Source organism: Miscanthus floridulus, chromosome 14, assembly GCF_019320115.1.
Source record: "Miscanthus floridulus cultivar M001 chromosome 14, ASM1932011v1, whole genome shotgun sequence".
Classification (NCBI taxonomy): Eukaryota; Viridiplantae; Streptophyta; class Magnoliopsida; order Poales; family Poaceae; genus Miscanthus; species Miscanthus floridulus.
The window spans coordinates 92,282,742-92,304,091 of record NC_089593.1 but is presented as its reverse complement, the minus strand read 5'-3'; the positions used below and the strand labels follow the sequence as shown (position 1 = coordinate 92,304,091).

General features: G+C 41.4%; 2 protein-coding genes across 2 annotated transcripts; both read left to right on the top strand.

Moving 5' to 3' along the window:
- Nucleotides 1-17,952: 17,952 nt before the first annotated feature.
- LOC136505054 (thaumatin-like protein) lies at nucleotides 17,953-18,883 on the top strand. Its single transcript, XM_066500136.1, has one exon. It carries the CDS (start codon nucleotides 17,996-17,998, stop codon nucleotides 18,524-18,526), a length of 531 nt encoding a protein of 176 aa, XP_066356233.1. The 5' UTR covers nucleotides 17,953-17,995; the 3' UTR covers nucleotides 18,527-18,883.
- A 527-nt stretch (nucleotides 18,884-19,410) lies between these two features.
- LOC136504006 (vegetative cell wall protein gp1-like) lies at nucleotides 19,411-20,707 on the top strand. The gene is made up of 2 exons (XM_066498902.1): nucleotides 19,411-19,469; nucleotides 19,987-20,707. The coding sequence occupies exons 1-2, from the start codon at nucleotides 19,411-19,413 to the stop codon at nucleotides 20,705-20,707; spliced, it is 780 nt and encodes a 259-aa protein (XP_066354999.1).
- The last annotated feature ends 643 nt before the right edge of the window (nucleotides 20,708-21,350 follow it).

The window sequence follows — 21,350 nt, the reverse complement described above, 5'->3', positions numbered from 1 at the left end:
CGTCTTTAGATTAAAGCACTCAAAATAGAGTCGTGATCCTGATGAACAATATAAACAATTACTTACTTGAATCAGAAGCTGATTACCAGAGAAATCTCGAAGGCAAGCTCAAGTAGAACTTAGATCCGCCAAGGTACAAGCCGTAGAGGGAGCACCGACAGGGCGGAACCTCCAACAAACTCTTCCCTCACTCTCTATCTCACTATTATTTACAAGACTAGATCCTATGAAGGACTAATCTTCTCTTGATAGCTGGCTCTGATCCTCATGATATGAATTAGGGTTTTAGGATGGCTCCAGGGAGGATGGTAGGGGCTGGTATATATAGGTTGGAGCATCCAACGTGAGCCCTTGGATCAAAACGACTTAAAGGATGGCGTAGATACAACCTAGGAGGCGGTGGAGAACCAATATTGTGACACAGAGGCTGACAGGTGGGCCCGGGGCCCCACATGGCAGCCCCTAAGGGTCTACTTCAGTGGAGAGCCTCCTGAAGTCTTCTAGAATTTTCCCACATATGCGGCGGAATTCTGTAATTTCCTTTGACGAATAGGTCCCCCTTGATGATTTTCTGAATAAACCCTGCTGAAAATACAGATTCACCAAAACTCGTGGAATTTATTAGTTTAAACCCCTATACCTATGTTTGGTGATGGAATTAAGTATAAATGCAAGTTATGTTGACAGTTTATAATTGGTGTTAGTGACCCTCAACAATAGCCAATTGAGTATTCCAACTTCGAGGCATCAAAACATAAACACATACCCCCTTTTGCCCTGGCAGTAATCTAGGTGGCCTTGCCGACACTAGAGCAACAACCTCCACACGCTCCTCCCTGATGGGTCTTTACAACTGGTGTTTGGGTGTCTACAACGCGAAGAACGAGCTCAACATCCACTACAAGAAATGTATGATTTATTGACATTCTATTTATGTCATAATATATGGAATTCATGTCACAATTTAAGATTTGTGACATCCAATTGATGAAAATCCAAATATATATAAAAAAATCACCATCATAAGTTTATTAGTTGTTGTTTGTATATTTAATGTCACAAGTATATGACACTTGATTTTTGTGTCATACATGTTTATGACATTGGGTTGTTGTCACAAGTCCGTGCACCATACCATGTAGGCAGCTGACATGGTGCTGACATGGTAGGGCAAAAAATGTCATAAAATTTAAAATATAGCCTGTTAAGGCCTATGTGGTTGGTAGGCTTATAGCAAACCCAAAAACTAGCCCACTTGTTTTGTACTTTTCGGCACATTTAGCTTTGTAATATTTTTAATTTCATCCCATTTTATGTGATAACAATGACCTCACACGATTTTTTTATCGACCCAGCCCACACAGGCCACGCGGTAGATTAACAGCCCGCACAATATTTTTTCGAACCCGTTTTTTTTACCCATTTCAATATACACACAGCACAAAGATTAGTCCAGCCTATTCAACAACACATAGAGGCCCAAGTGAATTTATGTATATATCAAATCAACCAATTTAAATACAATGATTTCTATAAACGACCACCTTATATAATGACCAAACTAGTAACGGATCAATGACAATAAACTATTAGCGCACACACATCAAGGCCTTTGTTGCTTTCAGCGCTAAACGAAGAGCCAAGGCTAACCTACAATAGGGAGATGATCATTAGCTGCATATATGTCACACCTGATTTTAAGGATAAAATGGGATGCATAATCTTATGTGCGCCAAAAGATCAGTCACACACATACGTCGATAAATTATAGATAGTATCATCACAAGTGTTTATTACATCACGTATAATAAGATAGTCTACACATAAATGTAGTGGAAGTATAAAGAAAAATCTCTCGCGGAAGCTCTATATCACAGGGGCGTCAACTGGTTGGCCACAAGTCTAGTAATCCTCAGGAAAGTCGTCATTACCATAGCAATCTGTTACCCATCCAAGATTTTTATCCAAATAATGAAAATAAACAAGCGTAAGTACATATCGTACTCAACAAGTGTAACATGGGGTTCATGAGGCTCAAAGGCTTGACACAGGTTTAACAAGATTTAGCTTTTAGTTGTCATAATTTAAGCATAAGAGTAGCAACAAGTTGTCAAAATCCCAATTAAAACACATGATCAATGTAAATATGAATAATGAATATCATAAATGGATAATTAATAGTGATCATCTATTCCATAAGGGTCCAAAGCCGCTCGTGACCGTGAGCATGGCTGATATACCCGTTTTACACTCTGCAGAGGTTGTACACTTTCACTGTGAGTCATGATTTACACTTTTCGACCGAGGTAGCCAACCTCTTGACCCACTACCAAGGAAGGTCAGCAGGGTTCACTATGAAGCCTTTCAAAGGTTTGTCTAACAAGTTAGGGCCGCTAGATTTACTCGGCAAATAGATGTAGAGCTCCCATTCCCGATGGCACAATGACGCGCAGCCTATACACATGGGGACAGAGGCCGCACTATACCCGATTCGGCAGGCCATTCTTGCGCCATAAAGATAACCACTAACAAGCTAGAAAAGGTCCTCTTACTGAGCTAAAGCCAGAGCCATATAGCCCTCACAGCTGTACTAGAAGTTTCGGATGTTCACTTACAGATAAGTCCTTAGGGAGAGGAATCTAAAGCATTTAGAAAGTAGCTAAACACTCCAGCCCCTTTTTCCAAGTTGCTAAAAAGTCATGTTTTAATGTTTATTGCATATAACATTAGTCAAGTTACTAGATCATGGTTTAGTTGACCACTAGCAAAGCTACCCAATGCATATCCCATAGGAGTCAAGGCATCAGTACAATTCTAGGGAATCCCTATCAAGGTGACACATGCAATATGAGTTAAATGTATTAAAGTTGATAGGAAACAAGGATGATCCCATGCTATATTTTCCTTGAACAAAGTGTTCCTACTGATCCTGCTCGTCAAAGTAGTACACTTGATCACCCATGAATTGCTCAAAGGCTATACTCGATAATCACAGCAACATACAAGCATCCAGAAGCAATCATGAATAGCAAACAAAGTCTATAGATTAGAATAGAGCATCAATCAACAGAAAATCAAGATGAAAAGTTTGTAAAACAAATCTACATCTCACTATGAACACACAGACGAAAAGATTATGAAAATCAGAGCTAAAACAAAGAAGTTATGAAATACACAAGATTTCCTTTAATAAGATAATAGATTAAATCTAACCTCGAATTTTAAAAGTTGAAAACATACTTAAGAGTAATGTAAACATGTAGATTACTAAATTAAGAATCTAACGCAACTTGAATGCATCAAATCGGAGTTAAAATGAAGTTTTTATGAGCAAAACAAAATCAGTGGCAAATCTAAAATAGATGGATTTAATTCGAATTGAAATAAATCAAAATTGGGATTTTGAATCTGGAGTGGACTATGGGTTTAAAATCATCAAACTAGAGGGGCTCTTATGCAAAATTTCTAGCTGAAAGGGCATTGGCCGATCTGGACCGTTAGATCTGAGTTGAACGGTGGGGATTAGATCAAGTAGGAGAGAGAGAAACCGGCCAGCCGGAACAGAGCCAAGCACGGCAGTCCACCATTACTGGAGATGAGAACCTCGTTAGCGCACATGAATCAAGGCCTATGGGCCACGGCAGAGTGAACTGAGAGCTCAGGAAGCAAGAGGAGGCGATGGCGAACTCACCCAAGGGTTTTTTTCCATGGACGAAGACATGACTGCGGCGGTGCTTAGGGTTCGCGGTGCGGCGACTCGGGACGAGGCTTGATGGGGAGGCAGCGGTCATAGGGGAGTCGGTATTTAAGGCCGACAAGATGTGTGGGACAAGCCAAATCAGGTGGAGTCGAGGGCGGCACAGACTCTGGTGGCGGCGGAGAGAGTCCGAGTCGGACACGATGGCGAGGAAGAGGACTGCTGATAAGTGGGTCCCACAAGTCAGCGATAGGAGAGGAGCGAGAGATCGAGGCGGCTGCGCGAGCACTGCTGGCCTACTGCGGAAGGGGAGCTAGGCCAAAAAGGAGAAGGAGAGGAAGAATTCCTTTTTTTTAATTTCATTTTCAAATCCAAATTCAACTCAAATTTAAATCCTATTGAAATTTTGATCAAACGCAACCCTCACAAATAAATATGCAGCAGCACAAACATGTAGCTAGACTTTATAATTGATTTTAATTTTAACAAAGTTATTATTTTTCTAAATCTAAATGCTCACAAAATACAGAATTAAATGAAATTTACCTATTTTAAATTGATGCAAATTTTATGGTGTTACAATTCTACCCCCCTTAAAATGAATCTCATCCTCGAGATTCGGACGATGCTTACTCAAAAAACTGCAGGTATGTTTTTCTCAAATCCTCTTCTCTTTCCCATGTAGCCTCATCTTCTATATACCGACTCCACTGAACCTTACACATCTTTATAACTTGGCTCCTCATAACCCTTTTTGCTGTCTCCAAAATTCTTACCAAAAATTCCTGATACGTGTGATCTTCCTTAACTGGAAGCTCCTCTAACGGTATCTACTGCTTAGGTACACGCAAACACTTCTTTAGTTGAGATACATGGAACACATCATGTACACCTGACAAACTCTCAGACAATTCTAACTAATAAGCCACTTCACCACGTCTCTCTAAAATCCTGAAAGGCCCAATGTACCTTGGTGCTTATTTTACTTTCATATTAAACCTTCTCACACTTCTCATTGGTGACACTTTTAGGTAAACATAATCCCCTATTTTGAAAACCAATTCTCTTCTCCGAGTGTCAGCATAACTCTTCTGTCGAGACTGTGCCACTCTTAAGTTATCCCTAATCATCCTTACTTGCTCCTCTGCATCTCTTAAAATGTCTGGTCCAAACACTTGAGTTTCTCCTGTTTGATTCTAAAACAATGGGGTTCTACACTTTTGTCCATGCAAAGCCTTGAAAGGTGCCATATTGAGACTCTTTTGATAACTGTTGTTATATGAGAACTCTGCATAAGGCAAACTCTTGTCCCAACTTGTACCGTACTGCAACGCACAAGCTCTCAACATGTCCTCTAGTTCTCTTAGTTTGTCCATCTATCTTAGGGTGATATGTTGTACTAAAATTCAACTTTGTTCCCAACGAACTATGTACTTGTTGCCAAAAATGAGACGTAAATTGAGTACCTCGATCAGACACAATTTTCTTGGGAACTCCATGTAGACACACTATCTTCTCCATGAATAATTGGGCCAACTTCGGTCCTTTATAATGAGTCTTGACCAGTATAAAGTGAGCCACCTTAGTTAGCCGATCCACTATCATCCATATTGAATGATAACCTCTTTGAGTGTGTGGTAACCCAACAATAAAATCCATACCAACTTCTTCCCACTTCCATTCTAGTATCTTCATTGGTTGCAATAATCCTATAGGTCTTTGATGTTCCGCTTTAACTCTCTAACATGTATCACATATAGCAACATATTCAGCCACATCGCTCTTAAGTCCATACCACCAATACTGGAGCTGTAGTCAACCTCTTCTTCAATTCCTCAAAGTTAGCCTGGCACTTATCAGACCACACAAACTTAGCATTCTTCTACAACAGAGCCATCCTAGGCTTGGCAAGTTCAGAAAAGTCTTCTATGAACCTTCTGTAGTATCCAGCCAATCCCGGGAAACTACTAATCTCTCCCACATCGATGGGTGGTTTCTAGTTCAACACATCTCTCACCTTGCTTGGATCAACCGCTATCCCACCATTAGAGACATCATGGCCTAGGAAGGAAACTTCCTTCAACCAAAACTCACACTTGCTTCGATTACATACCACTTGTGTTCCCTAAGCTTCTGCAAGACCAACCTTAGATGTTCAGTGTGTTCTTCTTCCATTTTGGAGAATACCAATATATCATCGATAAATACCACCACAAACTTATCCAAAAACTCCATGAACACCTTATTCATCAAGTACATAAAGTATGTAGGTGCATTGGTCAATCCAAAGGACATAATGGTGTACTCATACAAACCATACCTTGTAGTAAAAGCTGTCTTGGGTATGTCAGTTGCATGAATCTTTAGCTGATGATAACCAGAATGAAGATCAATCCTAGAGAAAAGACAAGCACCTCTCAACTGATCAAACAAGTCATCAATTCTAGGTAGCGGGTACTTATTCTTGATAGTAACCTCATTTAGTGACCAATAATAAACACACATCATCTGGGAACCATCCTTCTTATCAACAAATATAAACGGCGCTCCCAAAGGTGATGAACTTGGACGGATGAAACCTTTCTCCTGCAACTCATTTATTTGTTTCATAAGTTTCTCTAATTCATTAACCCCCATTCTATATGGACACTTAGCTATAGGTGCAGTTCTAGGTAATAATTCAATAATAAACTCAATGTCATGGTCAAGTGGCATACTTGGCAAGTCATCGGGAAACACATCTAGAAACTCATCCACTACTGGGTCCTCCTTGTTGGCATTATCATCAAGCTGGTTCACTATGGCTGTCGGTTGCTTCTGCACTACAACATCAACACTAATTCTATCCCCATTCGGTGTGGTCACAACAACTACCTTCTCCTAACACTGAATTACTACCCAGTTTTACTTCATCCAATCCATACCTAGAATCACATCAATGCTAGATGCTCTCAACACAATGGGGCTCACTTTGAACTCTACCCCCCTTAAGGATAGACTAGTTGGAAGACAACAATAAAAAGTGCATACTACCTCCTAGTGAGTTTACTAGTATAGGATTTTTCATGGCACATAAGGTATGCTATGCGTTTTAACAAATGCTTGTGATATGAAAGAATGTGAAGCTCCAGAATAAAAAAGAATGGTGGCAGGAGTGGAATTGACATCAAACATACCGAGCATAACTTCTGCTTCCGCAAGCGTCGTCTCTGTAGATACATGATTCATCTTTCCTGTGTTGGGTGCTGGCTTCTAATGACTATTCTACCTTTGTGGGGTCTGCTGGTTTGGCTTCTCAGAACAATTATAAGACATATGACCCTCCTTACCACAATGGAAACACTTGTTGGGAGTGCTAGGGGCACTGGTCTTCATTAGAGTGTTGTTAGGTGCTCCCTGTCGTGGTGTCTGCTAGACACTATGCTGTTGGGGGCGTTGATTGCCATTCTACTGCTGGTACAGTGGACGCTGCTGGATCGGGTTGCGATTCCACTGATTAGGTGGCCTCGGATGCCTCTGCTAGAAGCTTTGCTATAGATTGGTGTGCGAACGAGTATTACTCCCAGAGGCATGTCCGTGAAGCCTCCTTTTCTTAGCCTCCATCTCTTTGCGCTTATTGTCAATAACAATAGCGTGGCTAACCAGCATCTGGAAATTGGGTATGTATTGGACCTAAGATGGAGTTGCAGGCCATCATATAGACCCTTGAGAAAATGACGCTACTTATCAGCATCATCAGCCACCTCATTCGTAGCATAGCGTGACAACTAAGCAAATTTGTCACGATACTCAACTACAGACATAGATCCCTATTTCAGAGCCCTGAATTCCTCTTGCTTCAGCTCTATCAATCCTTCAGCTATGTGGTAGGATCTGAAATTCTATCTAAACTCCTGCCAGGTTAGAGGAGGAGCATTAGTTGGACGTCCATAGTCAAATGCCTCCCACCAGTCTTGAGCTTCTCCCTAGAGTTGTCCTGACGTGTACAACACCTTTCGCTGGTCGTCGCACTGCGCTATGTTAAGTTGCTTTTCCACTGCACGAAGTCAATCATCTGCTTCTAGTGAATCAGTGGCATGGGAAAACACCAAGGGGCGGCCCTTCAAAAATTCACCATGCTTATCACGCGGTGCTCCACCAATTGGTTGATTCTGATGATTCTGCACCAGAGCTTGCATAAGCTGTGTCTGCACTGCCAAAAGTTGCTCAATAGTCGATGGCGGTGGTGGTGGTGGATGTGGGGAAACACCTCCATGACCTCGACCTCTTCCTCTTCCAGATATTTGACATCCAACACAAATATTCAAAATTTAGAGATTTCCATGTTATAGATACTTATAGAGATATAGAATACATTCTAAAAAAATTTTGGACGAGTTATAACATCAGCAGCTCGGTAAAATAGTTATATCTCGAGTTCTATATATCCGAAGGAGGCATGCTTTACATGGATGGAAATCTTAAGAAATTATCTACAACTTTTATTAAGTTAACATGCCCAGATTATGTCGTTAGGTTAATTCAAAATAGGACACAACAGAAACTGTTCTAGATTTCAGACTACGGAGAAACTTCAACTTGAAACAGCTATATCTCTCAAACCAAATCAGATATAGGGGTAATTCCAGAGGCATTAGAAATATACTTAAGTCTAGTTATTCCCATAAAAATTCCATAATTTTTGGTCGAGTAGATTTAGATGGGCATTGAGATAAGGCAGACTGCTCCAAAAAATAGATCCAAAGAACAAGATGTACTAAAACCAACTATTTATTCATTAAACTTAAACTTAATATTCTTAACTATGGAACTTGTGGACATGCCCACAAAGTTCCAACACTCATTACAAAAATCTAACTCACACATAAACATAATAATAAATCAACTTGGCACACCAAAGTTCACACCACACTACTAGACTTGACTTGACTCAACTTGACCCGTGCTACTAACTTCTTATTACATAGAAGGGAATTCCAACACCTAAGGGCGAGGTTTATGGGAAAGCTTCTCATAAATCCTTGGAAGGTTGAGGCTCACCCTTTGGTCATCTATAACCTGTTGATATCTCTTAAGAATCTCCTGTTGTGCCTTTAACTGATCTTTCAGTCGCCGAATCTTCCCTACTAACTCACAGCCAAAGTGTACCATCACTTGAGTAGCTGGATCCATGCCCTAAGGGTCCATCATTGCCCAGTCCAATTCAGGGTGTTAGCGAGAGAGGAATCGATATTGGTCCTGCTTCATATCCTCAAAACGGCGGCCACGGAGACCCATGCAGGCTTCAGCGGCTGCATCTTCTATGCCATCTTCCATGGTGGCAAGACGAGCATGTCACACCTAATTTTAAGGATAAAATGGGATGCATAATCTTATGTGTGCCCAGAGATTAGTCACACACATAAGCCAACAAATTACAATAGTCTCAAGAGACAAGGCTTTATTATATAACAAAAATATACTCATATTTAATAATTACATCAGAGTATCACGGAATGGTAGCTAATCTTTAGGTTCCATCTTTCATAGGTACGGCTGAGTGGGGGTATCATATGCCTAGCACTTGTATCAGTCTTCTAGGAACTCATCCATAACTCCATCAATGTTTGGAGCAACTTTTCTAAAGTCTAGGGGTGTGGGGAAATAGCAAGAGTGAGCACATGTCATACTCAACAAATATAATATGGGTTCATAAGGCCCAAAAGGTTTGACACAGGTTTAACAACATTTAGCTTTTAGTTGTCACAATTTTAGCATAAGAGTAGCAACAAGTTGTCATAATCCCATAGTAAACACATGATCAGTGTAAACATGATTAATGAATAACATAAACATATAATTAATAGTGATCATCTATTCCATAAGGGTCCAATGCCGCTCATGACCGTGAGCATGGCTGATATACTAGTTTTACACTCTGCAGACGTTGTACACTTTCACTATGAGTCCTGATACCCATATGCCTGGGTTAATTACTCTCAAAACACTTCCAAGGTGAGCAGGCAAGGTTCACTATGAAGCCTTTCAAAGGTTTGGCTAACAAGTTAGGGCCATTAGATTCACTCGACAAACAGATATAGGAACCCTCTGTCGAATGGCCCAATTCCATCATGGCTATACACATAAGAGTAGAGGCTGACCTATACCCAATTCATCAAACCATTCTTACACCATAAAGGTAACCTCTAACAAGGTAGAAAAGGTCCTCGTACTGAGCTAAAGCCGAAGCCATGTAGCCCTCACAGCTGTACTGTAAGTCCCAGATGTTCGCTTATAGATAAGTCCTTAGAGAAAGGAATATGAAGCATTTAGAAAGTAGCTAAACACTCCAGCTCCCTGTTTCTAAGTTGCTAAAAGTCATGTTTTAATGTTTATTGCATATACCATTAGTCATGTTACAAGATCATGGTTTAGTTGAGCACTAGCAAAGCTACCCAATGCATATCCCATAGGAGACAAGGTATAAGTTCAATTCTAGGGAATCCCTATCAAGGTGACACATACAATATGAATTAAAAAAACTATGTGAGTAGTATCAACTCAGGTTACTCAGAACATATTCAGTTTCAAAAGTCAAGTTAAAGCTAATTATATTTTATTTATAAAAATATCTCATATCATTTAGGTCATTTAAACGTTTAACCGGAAAGATTAAAGGACATGTGACAAAAATTAAACAAAAGCATCATGTTTTGAAGTCAAACTAAGCATGTTATAAATTAAAAAGGTATTAATGTTGATATTAATCATATTGATAGTGATTTATGAAAGACCGATGTATTCACCAAAGTGGCTTTTAATTATAAACCCAGTTGCATAACCATTAAACCAATTAACATTTAACTTATAAAATTACGAGATATGAGACATGTTAAATGTCACTGCTAACACGTAGCATTGTTTGGCACAGACACAATGTCACAAGTAACAACTAGAACAGAGCTATGGTTAAAAGAAAAGACTACCGGGAGTTTTACATTACCAATGAAAAGAAAAGCCTACATGCTTGATTTATTTTAATTGAGCAAAACCATGTGAAGCATATTAATTCAGATTAGATAAAATATATTTTAATTCTAAAAGCCGGGTTAGACAAATCGTATTTGATTCATAAACATACATGTATCATTTAATCCAATTAAACTTTAAATTTACAAAAAGAAAAGTGCATGTGAAAACACTAAATGAGTTTAAACTAAGTATAATTAAAACACATTTAAGTTTACAATTAATCATATTAACTTTTATGTACGAAATATATAAGTTTAACACCTACATTGCTTTTTAATTAGAAATTAGTTGCATGTGTATTAATCAATTTAGTATTTAACAATATATTGAAAAACATGTGATATGGTAAACGTCGCTATTAACTTATAGATCACGTCAAAATGAATCTAACGCAACTTAAACGAAACAAAACAGAATTAAAACGAAGAAACAATGGAGATATTATGAACTAGTGGCAATTTTGTAATTACCTCGTCTTCTTCCTCTATCCATCTCACGTGACATTTCAATAGGAACAAGAGGGAGGGAGCTTGGTTGCAGGGGGCTGGGGGAGGCTTACCGATGGTGGCACAGGTGAGACGTTGGAAACGACGTAGAAGTGAAAAGTGGGAAAATCTAATTTACTACCTTAGGGATTTCCAAACTAGGGGCTCCCCTACCGTAGTTCTAGTGTGCTTTGCTCAAAGGGCTGGTACAAATATATAGGAAGGAGAACTCCTTATATATACATCAACTAGGAATATGGTACTAATTGATGTTGCACCCTCAACCATTACTAATGGACCTAAATAATCATTAAAGCCTATTAGTAAATAAATGCATGGGCCTTTGAGATTTATTATGATTATTGCACATGAACTTTGAGGGTTGGTGGGAAAATGAGATATTTTATTATTTTCGGAATTAATTAATTTTGGGATTAAAATAATTCTAGAAAAGTCCAGAATTGATATTTAAGCCATGAAAAATACTCCAAAAGCTTTGAAAATTCGGGGAAAATTCTTAGAGACATTTTACAACATGAGGAACCTAAATAAAGTATTTAGAGCTCATGAAAAGATATTTTGGAGCATCTAAAAATTAGATTATGCTCATAGAAAAATAGGAAAAGGTTCTAGAAAAAGCGATAAAAATTACTCACTCTAAATAAAGTTTTGAGAGATAAGTTAATAAATAAGAAACTCAAAGGAATGATTTAGAGCAGATGAAGAGGATCTTGAAAAATTCCGAACGAAAAGATTAGGATCGAGAAAGCAGGAATTTGATTATAGAAAAAGATAGAGACGAGCCAGAGACAGATAAACGACTTACTAAACGTGTTTTGAAAATTTTACTCACTCATTACACCAAGTCACACAACAAGCAAACATTACATCAAGCAAAACCCATCAAATTAATTTGGAAAAGATTGAAAATTCATTTTTTTCTACAACTAAATTTGCACTACCTTAAACTAAACTTGGGAAATTTTATATCAACATTGAAATTATTTATTTGATTTAGTGTTATCTATGCACAACCCAAAATCAGAATTTTTGGGGTGTGATAGAGCATGATGCGACTAGCTCGCGTCTAGCTGGTATGCTTCCTTCGCTTCATCCCTGATGGAGATGCATGCCCTAGTCTTCCAATAAGTGTCCTCTAGATGGTGCGTATGTTCTTCGCAGACATACTCCACAACTACGTCCCAATCAGTGTAGAAGGTCTGAAGAATCCCCATAAGTTGGTGGTGCGAAACGAATGATTCACACCCCGACTTGTACTAGATATTTGTAGTCCATCCCATGGTAGGGGTAGGCTGATTTTCTTGAATGGCCTCCTCCTCCTCATCATCAGACAATACAACAACCTCCACTTCTTCGGGTTCTTCTTCAGGCTCTTCCTAGAGTCCTAGAGTGGCTTAGGCATAGGTGTAGGCGTAGGTGCTGGCGAGTCAACTTCCTGCTCCTAGGGTTCCTCCTCACATGGCTCCATGGGCTCATACAATCCACAAAGCGGGTAGTAGCCTCCGATGCCGATCCGGATGGTCTTATTGTCACGAAGCATCAACAGAGTTAGATTTAGTTACAATAGAAACAATAATTTTTATAACAGAATGAGACGAAACAAGCATAAAGTTTAGCAGTTAACAAGAGTGGAGTAGTAAGCATGAAATGAGGGAAGCAAAAGAGGGTAAAACGACCATTACTAACTAGCCTTGCGTCCTACAGTCAACACAGCTCTGATACTAATTTATCACACCCGATTTTATTGATAAAATAAGATGTATAATCTTATGTGCGCCCAGAGATCAGTCACACATAAGTCGACAAATTATAGATAGTATCATCACAAGTGTTTATTACATCACGTATAATATGACAGAGTTTTCACATAAATGTAGCGGAAGTATAAAGAAAAATCTCTCGCGGAAGCTCCATATCACAGGGACATTAACTGGTTGACCACAAGTCTAGTAATCATCAGGAAAGTCATCATTACCATAGCAATCTGTTACCCATCCAGGATTTGTATCCAAATAATAAAAATAAACAAGCGTAAGTACATATCGTACTCCACAAGTGTAACATGGGGTTCATGAGGCTTAAAGGCTTAACACAGGTGTAACAACATTTAGCTTTTAGTTGTCATAATTTTAGCATAAGAGTAGCAACAAGTTGTCATAATCCCAATTAAAACACATGATCAATGTAAATATGAATAATGAATAGCATAAACGGATAATTAATAGTGATCATCTATTCCATAATGGTCGAAGGCCACTCGTGACCATGAGCATGACTAATATACCAGTTTTACACTCTGCAGATGTTGTACACTTTCACTGTGAGTTGTGATTTACCCTTTTCATCCGAGGCAGCCAACCTCTTGACCCACTACCAAGGAAGGTTGGTCGGGTTCACTATGAAGCCTTTCAAAGGTTTGTCTAACAAGTTAGGGCTGCTAGATTCACTCGGCAAATAGATGTAGAGCTCCCCTTCCCGATGGCACAATGACGCGCAGCCTATATACATGGGGACAGAGACCGCACTATACCCGATTCGGCAAGCCATTCTTGTGCCATAAAGGTAACCACTAACAAGCTAGAAAAAGGTCCTCTTACTGAGCTAAAGCCAGAGCCATATAGCCCTCATAGTTGTATCGTAAGTCCCGGATGTTCGCTTACAGATAAGTCCTTAGGGAGAGGAATCTGAAGCATTTAAAAAGTAGCTAAACACTTCGGCCCCCTTTTTCCAAGTTGCTAAAAAGTCATGTTTTAATGTTTATTGCATATACCATTAGTCAAGTTACTCGATCATGGTTTAGTTGAGCACTAGCAATGCTACCCAATGCATATCCCATAGGAGTCAAGGCATTAGTATAATTCTAGGAAATCCCTATCAAGGTGACACATGCAATATGAGTTAAATGTATTAAAGTTGATAGGAAACAAGGATGATCCCATGCAATACTTGCCTTGAACAAAGTGTTCCTACTGATCCAGCTTGTCAAAGTAGTACACTTGATCACCTACGAATTGCTCACCGTCTATACTCAATAATCACAACAACATACAAGCATCCAGAAGCAATCATGCATAGCAAACAAAGGCTATAGATTAAAACAGTACACCAATCAACATAAAATCAATATGAAAAATTTGTAAAACGACGTCTCGCTATGAACACACAGACGCAGAGATTACGAAAATCGGAGCTAAAACAAAGAAGTTATGAATTACACAAGATTTCCTTTAATAAGATAATAGATTAAATCTAATCTCGAATTTCAAAAGTTGAAAACATACTTAATATAAACATGTAGATTTCTAAATTACAAATCTAACATAACTTGAATAGATCAAATCAGAGTTAAAACAAAGTTTTTATGAGCAAAACAAAATCAGTGGCAAATATGTAAATAGATGGATTTAGTTCGAATTGAAATAAATCAAAATTGGGATTTTGAATCTGGAGTGGACTGCGGGTTTAAAATTAGCAAACTAGAGGGGCTCTTATGCAAAATTTCTAGCTAAAAGGGTATTGGCCGATCTGGACCGTTAGATCTAAGTTGAACGGTGGGGATTAGATCCAGCAGGAGAGAGAGAAACCGGTCGGCCGGAATAGAGTCGAGCATGGCGGTCCACCATTGCTAGCGAGGAGAACCTTGCCGGCGCACATGAATCAACGCCTATGGGCCATGGCAGAGTGAACCGAGAGGTCGGGAAGCAAGAAGAGGCGATGGCGAACTCACCCAAGGGTTTTTTTTCCCGCGGACGAAGATGGGACTACGGTGGCGCTTAGGGTTCGAGCTGCGGCGACTCAGGACGACGCAGCGACTTGCTCCGAGGCTCAATGGGGAGGCGGCGGTCATAGGGGAGTCGGTATTTAAAGCCGGGGAGACGTGCGGGGCAAGCCAAATCAGGCTGATTCGGGGGCGGCGCGGACTCTGGTGGCGGCGGAGAGAGTCCGAGTTGGACACGATGGTGAGGAAGAGGACGGGTGACAAGCGGGTCCCACAAGTCAGCGACAAGAGAGGCGTGGGAGAGGGGCGGCTGCACGGGCGCTGTTGGCTGGGCTGGCCCAAGTGAAACTGGGCCGCTGTGGGAGAGAGGGAAGCGAGGAAGGAAGGGAAAAGAAGTAGGCTGCCTGCTGCGGAAGGGGAGCTGGGCCAAAAAGGAGGAGAGGAAGAATTCTTTTTTTTTAATTTCAGTTTGAAATTCAAATTCAACTCAAATTTAAATCTTTTTGAAATTTTGATCAAACCCAATCATCACAAACAAATATGCAGCAGCATGTATGCACAAACATGTAGCTAGACCTTATAATTGATTTTAATTTTAACAAAGTTATTATTTTTTCTAAATCTAAATGCTCACAAAATACATAATTAAATCAAATTTACCTATTTTAAATTTATGCAAGTTTTAGGGTGTTATAATATATAAATATTTGGATAAATATATTCAGCAATAAATGAAACAAATGGTATGCAATGTGCAGAAATAAACATCAACCTACAGGGCACTAACATGCGAGAACAACGTAAAGGATACACGATTTGTAGTTTCATATCACATAAATTTTACCGCCCAAATGGTCTACATATACTTCTTTTAAGTGTTTCATATTGCAGTCTACTAATAAGCCTATTTACCAACTGTGTGCTTCACATGCTGCTAGTAAATGACCAATGCAATTGTCAGATAGGAAACTAGTACTGGTATATTGTGAAGAACACAGAAAACTCAGCAAGTGATAAAGTACAATTCTTAGATTTGGTCAAGAAATAATGGACAAGATCTGTGACATTGTAAGGTAATAATGTGGCCATCATATTTAAAAAACAAATCCAATGACTCAAAATTTTTTTAGAACTAATATATGGCAAAGAAAATTTGGATTATCTCAGAAGCATTCATGGCTAATAGCTAGTGCAACCATATACAGAGTTAGTAAAAAAAGTTACCACAATTGTCTTTTCATCTAATTGGTCTAGTCGGATAAGCACTTGATATGAAGGGTACATATAAGTACTAAAAATTGGACTTCTAATCACTTTGAAACCCCTGTAGCATGCCATGAAACCCCGAAGTGTAAATGTACCAGTGTAGCAAACGATAATTTTTATAGTGTTTATTAACATATAAACATACCAGTCATTTTTAGTGTGAGATGGACAGCTCTTTAAAACTAGCAACATGGCCTCGACCTATAACCTCTGCCTTTAGGATCCAATCACATAGTTGTTGCCACTTGTTAATATTAAGATGATGTAACCTTTTAATTTGATCCTTAATGGAAATGATTTTAAGTCAATTCACATAAGGAACTATCTCTAAGAATCATTAAAAATGGTTTTTTTATCTTTTTATTAAGTTAACTTTCATAATAAAATTTTGTGTATGAATATATCATGTCCATCCCTATATATATATAGGAGAATCTACAAAATATTTGCAAAAAAATTGTATATACGTGTTTGGAATGTACACATCATACAGTTGTGATCTGCCATCTAGAAGTAGGGGTGTCTTCACATGCCACGGATGGAAAAAGAATACCAGATATGGAAAAATGAAAGAATTCAAGGGCAGCTAATGACTTAGTCCTCCAAGCTGTTGTTCATTGCTGACTTATATTTGTTCATTCAAGGGCAGCTAATGACTTAGTCCTCCAAGCTGTTGTTCATTGCTGACTTATTGGTTCAAATTTCCACAAACAGTTCTGCAACCAGCTGTTTATGTACGCAAAAACTCTTGGAATTTGACTAAACAAAGGCTTATCTTCTTGGCGCTTGTACCATCAAGTACTATACACGGAAATCAACAAAGGGCTTGAAAATCCGCTGCCACTCATTTATCTATGACAAATGCCCACGGCAATAACATTGCACTTACAAATCTCTAGACGAAGCATGCCATAAATTAAATTCGAGCTTACCTAACATGAAAGAATTCCACCAAAATGTAGAATAAATTTTTCCAAACATTTCCAACTAAAGCTCTTCATCAAATTGAATGAAGTTAATGAATAAGACATAAGACCTTATATTTCTTCAATGCGTTTGAGGTCTTGTCTATTTTTTGAAAAAAATATACTTCTTGTCTCCTGAGCCTACATGGTTGAGGGGTAGTGTACTTGTTGACGTTTAGCTGAAGCTAGGTAAAGTTTTGGATTGCATTTTTTTTCTAAGAGTGCCCAGAGCATTTTTTACCACCGAAGAGAGCTGAGACAAAATTGAGAAGGCATATTACTATGTGTTACAAGCGGATCAATACCAGTTCTACAATGCAAGTTGTGGATACATAGCTCCTCAAACAAACAAAGTTCTGGATACACAGCCCTGTGCCCTGTTTGCATAGAAACTTAATCGAAATGGTTCTATTAGATTCAAACATGTATGTGAACTGAGCTTAGCTCAATTAGTTGGATTTTTTTTTGAGAATTGGTTGTATTCTTTTTGACGGAACCTAATTACCTATATTCAAAGTTCTTAACTTGATGTCAGTGCTTGTACTTTTCTGAATTTCTTCTAAAATTTAACGGTATATATTGTTCTTTTACTACTAGATGAAGTGTGCAAAGAAAGTGAGATGTTTGAAATGACATTTTTAGTTTTTGATTCTCAAGATCTACTGGTTCAACCTCATCGCAGTATATATGTGCTGCCACCGATGCTGACTTCTCAACCAATCCCTCTCTACACTTCTATAAATACTCAGGCCAGACAACTAAAACTCCTCAACGATTCCAACCAATAGACCTCACTTACAGCAGAATAATCCTGACCTGAGGGCCAGTACTAATGGCATCCCCGGCCGCCTCGTCGGTCCTTTTCCTCCTCGCTGCCATGATCAGTTGCGCCAGTGCGGCCACCTTCACCATCAAGAACAACTGCCCCTACACTGTGTGGCCAGCGGCGACCCCTGTGGGCGGTGGCACGCAGCTGAACCCTGGACAGACGTGGACCATCAGCGTGCCCGCGGGCACCAAGTCCGGAAGGGTTTGGGGCCGCACCGGCTGCTCCTTCAACAGCGGTGGCCGCGGGCACTGCCAGACGGGCGACTGTGGCGGGGCCCTCTCCTGCACCCTGTCTGGGCAGCCGCCCTTGACTCTGGCCGAGTTCACCATCGGCTACCCTAACGGTGGCAACGACTACTACGACATCTCGGTGATCGACGGCTACAACCTGCCCATGGACTTCTCTTGCAGCACCGGCATGAACCTGCATTGCGGTGGCCCTCGCTGCCCCGACGCATACCTCTACCCGGAAGACAACAAGAAGACCCATGGCTGCCGTGGCAACAGCAACTATAAGGTGACGTTCTGCCCGTGAGGGGGACGAAAGGGATGGCACGGTGGTCGAACGATAGTGCCTAGTGCTGCGTATTGGCCACCATATACAAGTTGATGAATAAGAGATGATCGTGAATCGTCCACACGCATGTATGTAACGTATATATACATGCATGTACTTTCTTTTGTGAAACTTTAATACAATAAATAATTAGCACATCTTCCACAAATAAATAGGAAGCATGCAGATATGTGCATGTGAGTACCAAGGAATGGGTTGGATAGTTGTTAGAAATTGCTAATATTCTCTCCGACCCAAAATAAATCAATTTCTACAACCACCATAAGTTTTTTTAACGAATACAACCACCATAAGTTAAACTATCTTAAGTCTGACCTAGAGCTCCTTGGTAGTCCGAGGCATCTCGGATGTTAAGCTGGTCAGAAGCATTCCCCGAGTGGGGAGAAATGTAAAAAAAACTGTTACAAGAAAGCTATATATGAGAGAGTATTTCAAGGAAGATGCTCGAAAAGGCTTCAAATAAATGATGATGGAATTCATGGCTAATCCTGATCCCAAACTGACATAGCAATGGGTCAACTTAATGTTTCATCATCAGAGCACACAACAGTCACCACCACAGCAGCAGTTGCTCATCCGACACACCTCGAAATCTCTAGTCATTCCGAGCAGTATCTGACCTACGGCAAACAAGGAGCGGTATCTAGCCGATGACAACGTCGGGCTAATAGCTTGCTCAGTTTTTGTAGCATATGATACACTAATGACCAGACGTTAGAAGATGCCGCGGGCTTGACTTTTCTGGCCGCATGTTTCATTGTTAGCCCATTCCTCATAAGTACACTAGGGTACAAGTGCTGACAGTCATGCCAGGCCATCAAAACAATTTGTTAGACACCCCAATGGCGAAGCAACGTGGTGGACGGCACCGGGCCTGCTCACAGGAGGCGGAGGGAATGAGGTTGCTAGACGACCACGGAGGAGGCACTACCGGAATCCTCAAATTTGCTGAGTATTTTTATGTTTGCCGAGTGTATTGCCTCTGGCACTCGGTGAATAAGTGATTTGCCGAGTGCTGCGCTAAAAACACTTGGCAAAAAAAAACGGCACAATAGGGGGTTTTGCCGAGTGTAAAAAAACACTCGGCAAAGTGCAGGTTTGCCGAGTGTCAAAAAAACACTCGGCAAAGAAATAAAATATTTTTCCCTAGAAAAGAAGGAGAAGAAAAAAAATAAAAAAACCTTTGCCGAGTGCTAGATCTACAACACTCGGCAAAGAAATATAAAATCTTTTTTCTGAAAAAAAGGAGAAGAAAAAAAATAAAAAAAAAACTTTTCGAGTGCTAGATCTACAACACTCGGCAAAGAAATATAAAATATTTTTCTGAAAAAAAGGAGAAGAAAAAAATAAAAATAAAAACCTTTGCCGAGTGCTAGATCTACAACACTCGGCAAAAAAAAATTTCTTGGAAATAAAAGCCGCACTGCCTCACACACCGCCCCCTCCGTCACCCCGCACGCCGCGCGCCCCTCCCTCCCTCCCCTCCCAGCTTCCCTCTCCCTCCTCCTCCTCCTCTGGCGCCCCCTCCTCCTCCCTCTCCGGTGCCTCCCTCCTCCTCCCTCTCCGGCGCGCCCCCATCCTCCTCCCGGATTCGGCGTGGCCCCACCCTCCTCCCTCTCCGGCCCGGATCCGGCGCCGCCAAGGCCTCCTCCCTCTCCGGCGCGCCTCCTTCCTCCTCCCTCTCTGGTGCGCCCCCCTCCTCCCTCTCTCGGATCCGGCGCGGCCCCGCCCTCCTCCCTCTCCGACGCGCCCCCTCCTCCTCCCTCTCCTGGATCCGACGCGGGCCCGCCCTCCTCCCTCTCTGGCGCGCCCCCCTCCTCCTCCCTCTCCCGGATCCAGTGCGCCCCCCTCCTCCTCCGTCTCCCGGGTCTGGCGTGGCCCACCCTCCTCCCTCTCCCGGATCCGGCGCGCCCCCTCCTCTCCTCCCTCTCCCAGATCCGGCGCGCCCCCTCCTCCTCCCTCTCCCAGATTCGGCGCCCCCTTCCTCCTCCCTCTCCGGCGTGGCCCCGCCCTCCCCTCCTCCCTCACCCGGCCCTCCCTCTCCCGAATCCGACGGCGCCGCCCCCCTCCCGGCCCTCCCTCTCCAGATCCGGCGGCGACGGGCGTGGTGGTGGTGGCGGACGTGGCATGGTGGCCTAGGTGTGGTGGCACAGCATGGTGGTGGTGCGGCATGGTGGTGGTGAGGCATGGTGGTGGTGCAGCGTGGTGGGGCCCTCCCTTCTTCACTGGCGTGGTGCCGGCTGCGTGGATGGTGGTGGTGCGGCGTGGTGGGGCCCTCCCTTCTTCCCCGGCTTGGTGGCGGCGGCGTGGATTGTGGTGGTGCGGTGTGGTGGGGCCCTCCCTTCTTCCTCGGCGTGGTGGCGGCGGTGGTGCTGGTGGTGCGGCCGTGGTGTCGGCGGGTCTTTTTTTTATTTTTTTTGAAGAAAAAGTTGGCCGAGTGTTTTTTGGGCACTCGGCAACGTCTTTGCCGAGTGCCCGACAAAAAACACTCGGCAAAACTAGCGTTTGCCGATACAGGATTTGCCAAGTGTAACACTCGGCAAACCCTTTGCTGAGTGTTTTTTGGGCTTCGCCGAGTGCACCTGGCACTTGGTAAACCTCCTGTATCCGGTAGTGAGGCGAATGGTCGCAGCTGGATGTGGTTCTGCACTAATGCCGTACTTTTTTATACGAAGGTTGCCAAAAACTGTCTGTCTCTCAAAATGGATTTACGTAGGCGGCCACAAAATGTTGTCCCTCAAAATTAATTTATAGAGGCGTACCACTGAAGAGGTTTCTCTCT

What these genes read in the sequence shown, in the direction of transcription:
- LOC136505054 (XM_066500136.1), top strand. Translation starts at nt 17,996, where the DNA reads ATGGCATCCCCGGCCGCCTCGTCGGTCCTTTTCCTCCTCGCTGCCATG.
- LOC136504006 (XM_066498902.1), top strand. Translation starts at nt 19,411, where the DNA reads ATGGCGAAGCAACGTGGTGGACGGCACCGGGCCTGCTCACAGGAGGCG. An exon ending in CAGGAGGCGGAGGGAATGAG is followed by an intron (nt 19,470 to 19,986) that starts GTTGCTAGACGA and finishes TGGAAATAAAAG; the next exon opens with CCGCACTGCCTCACACACCG.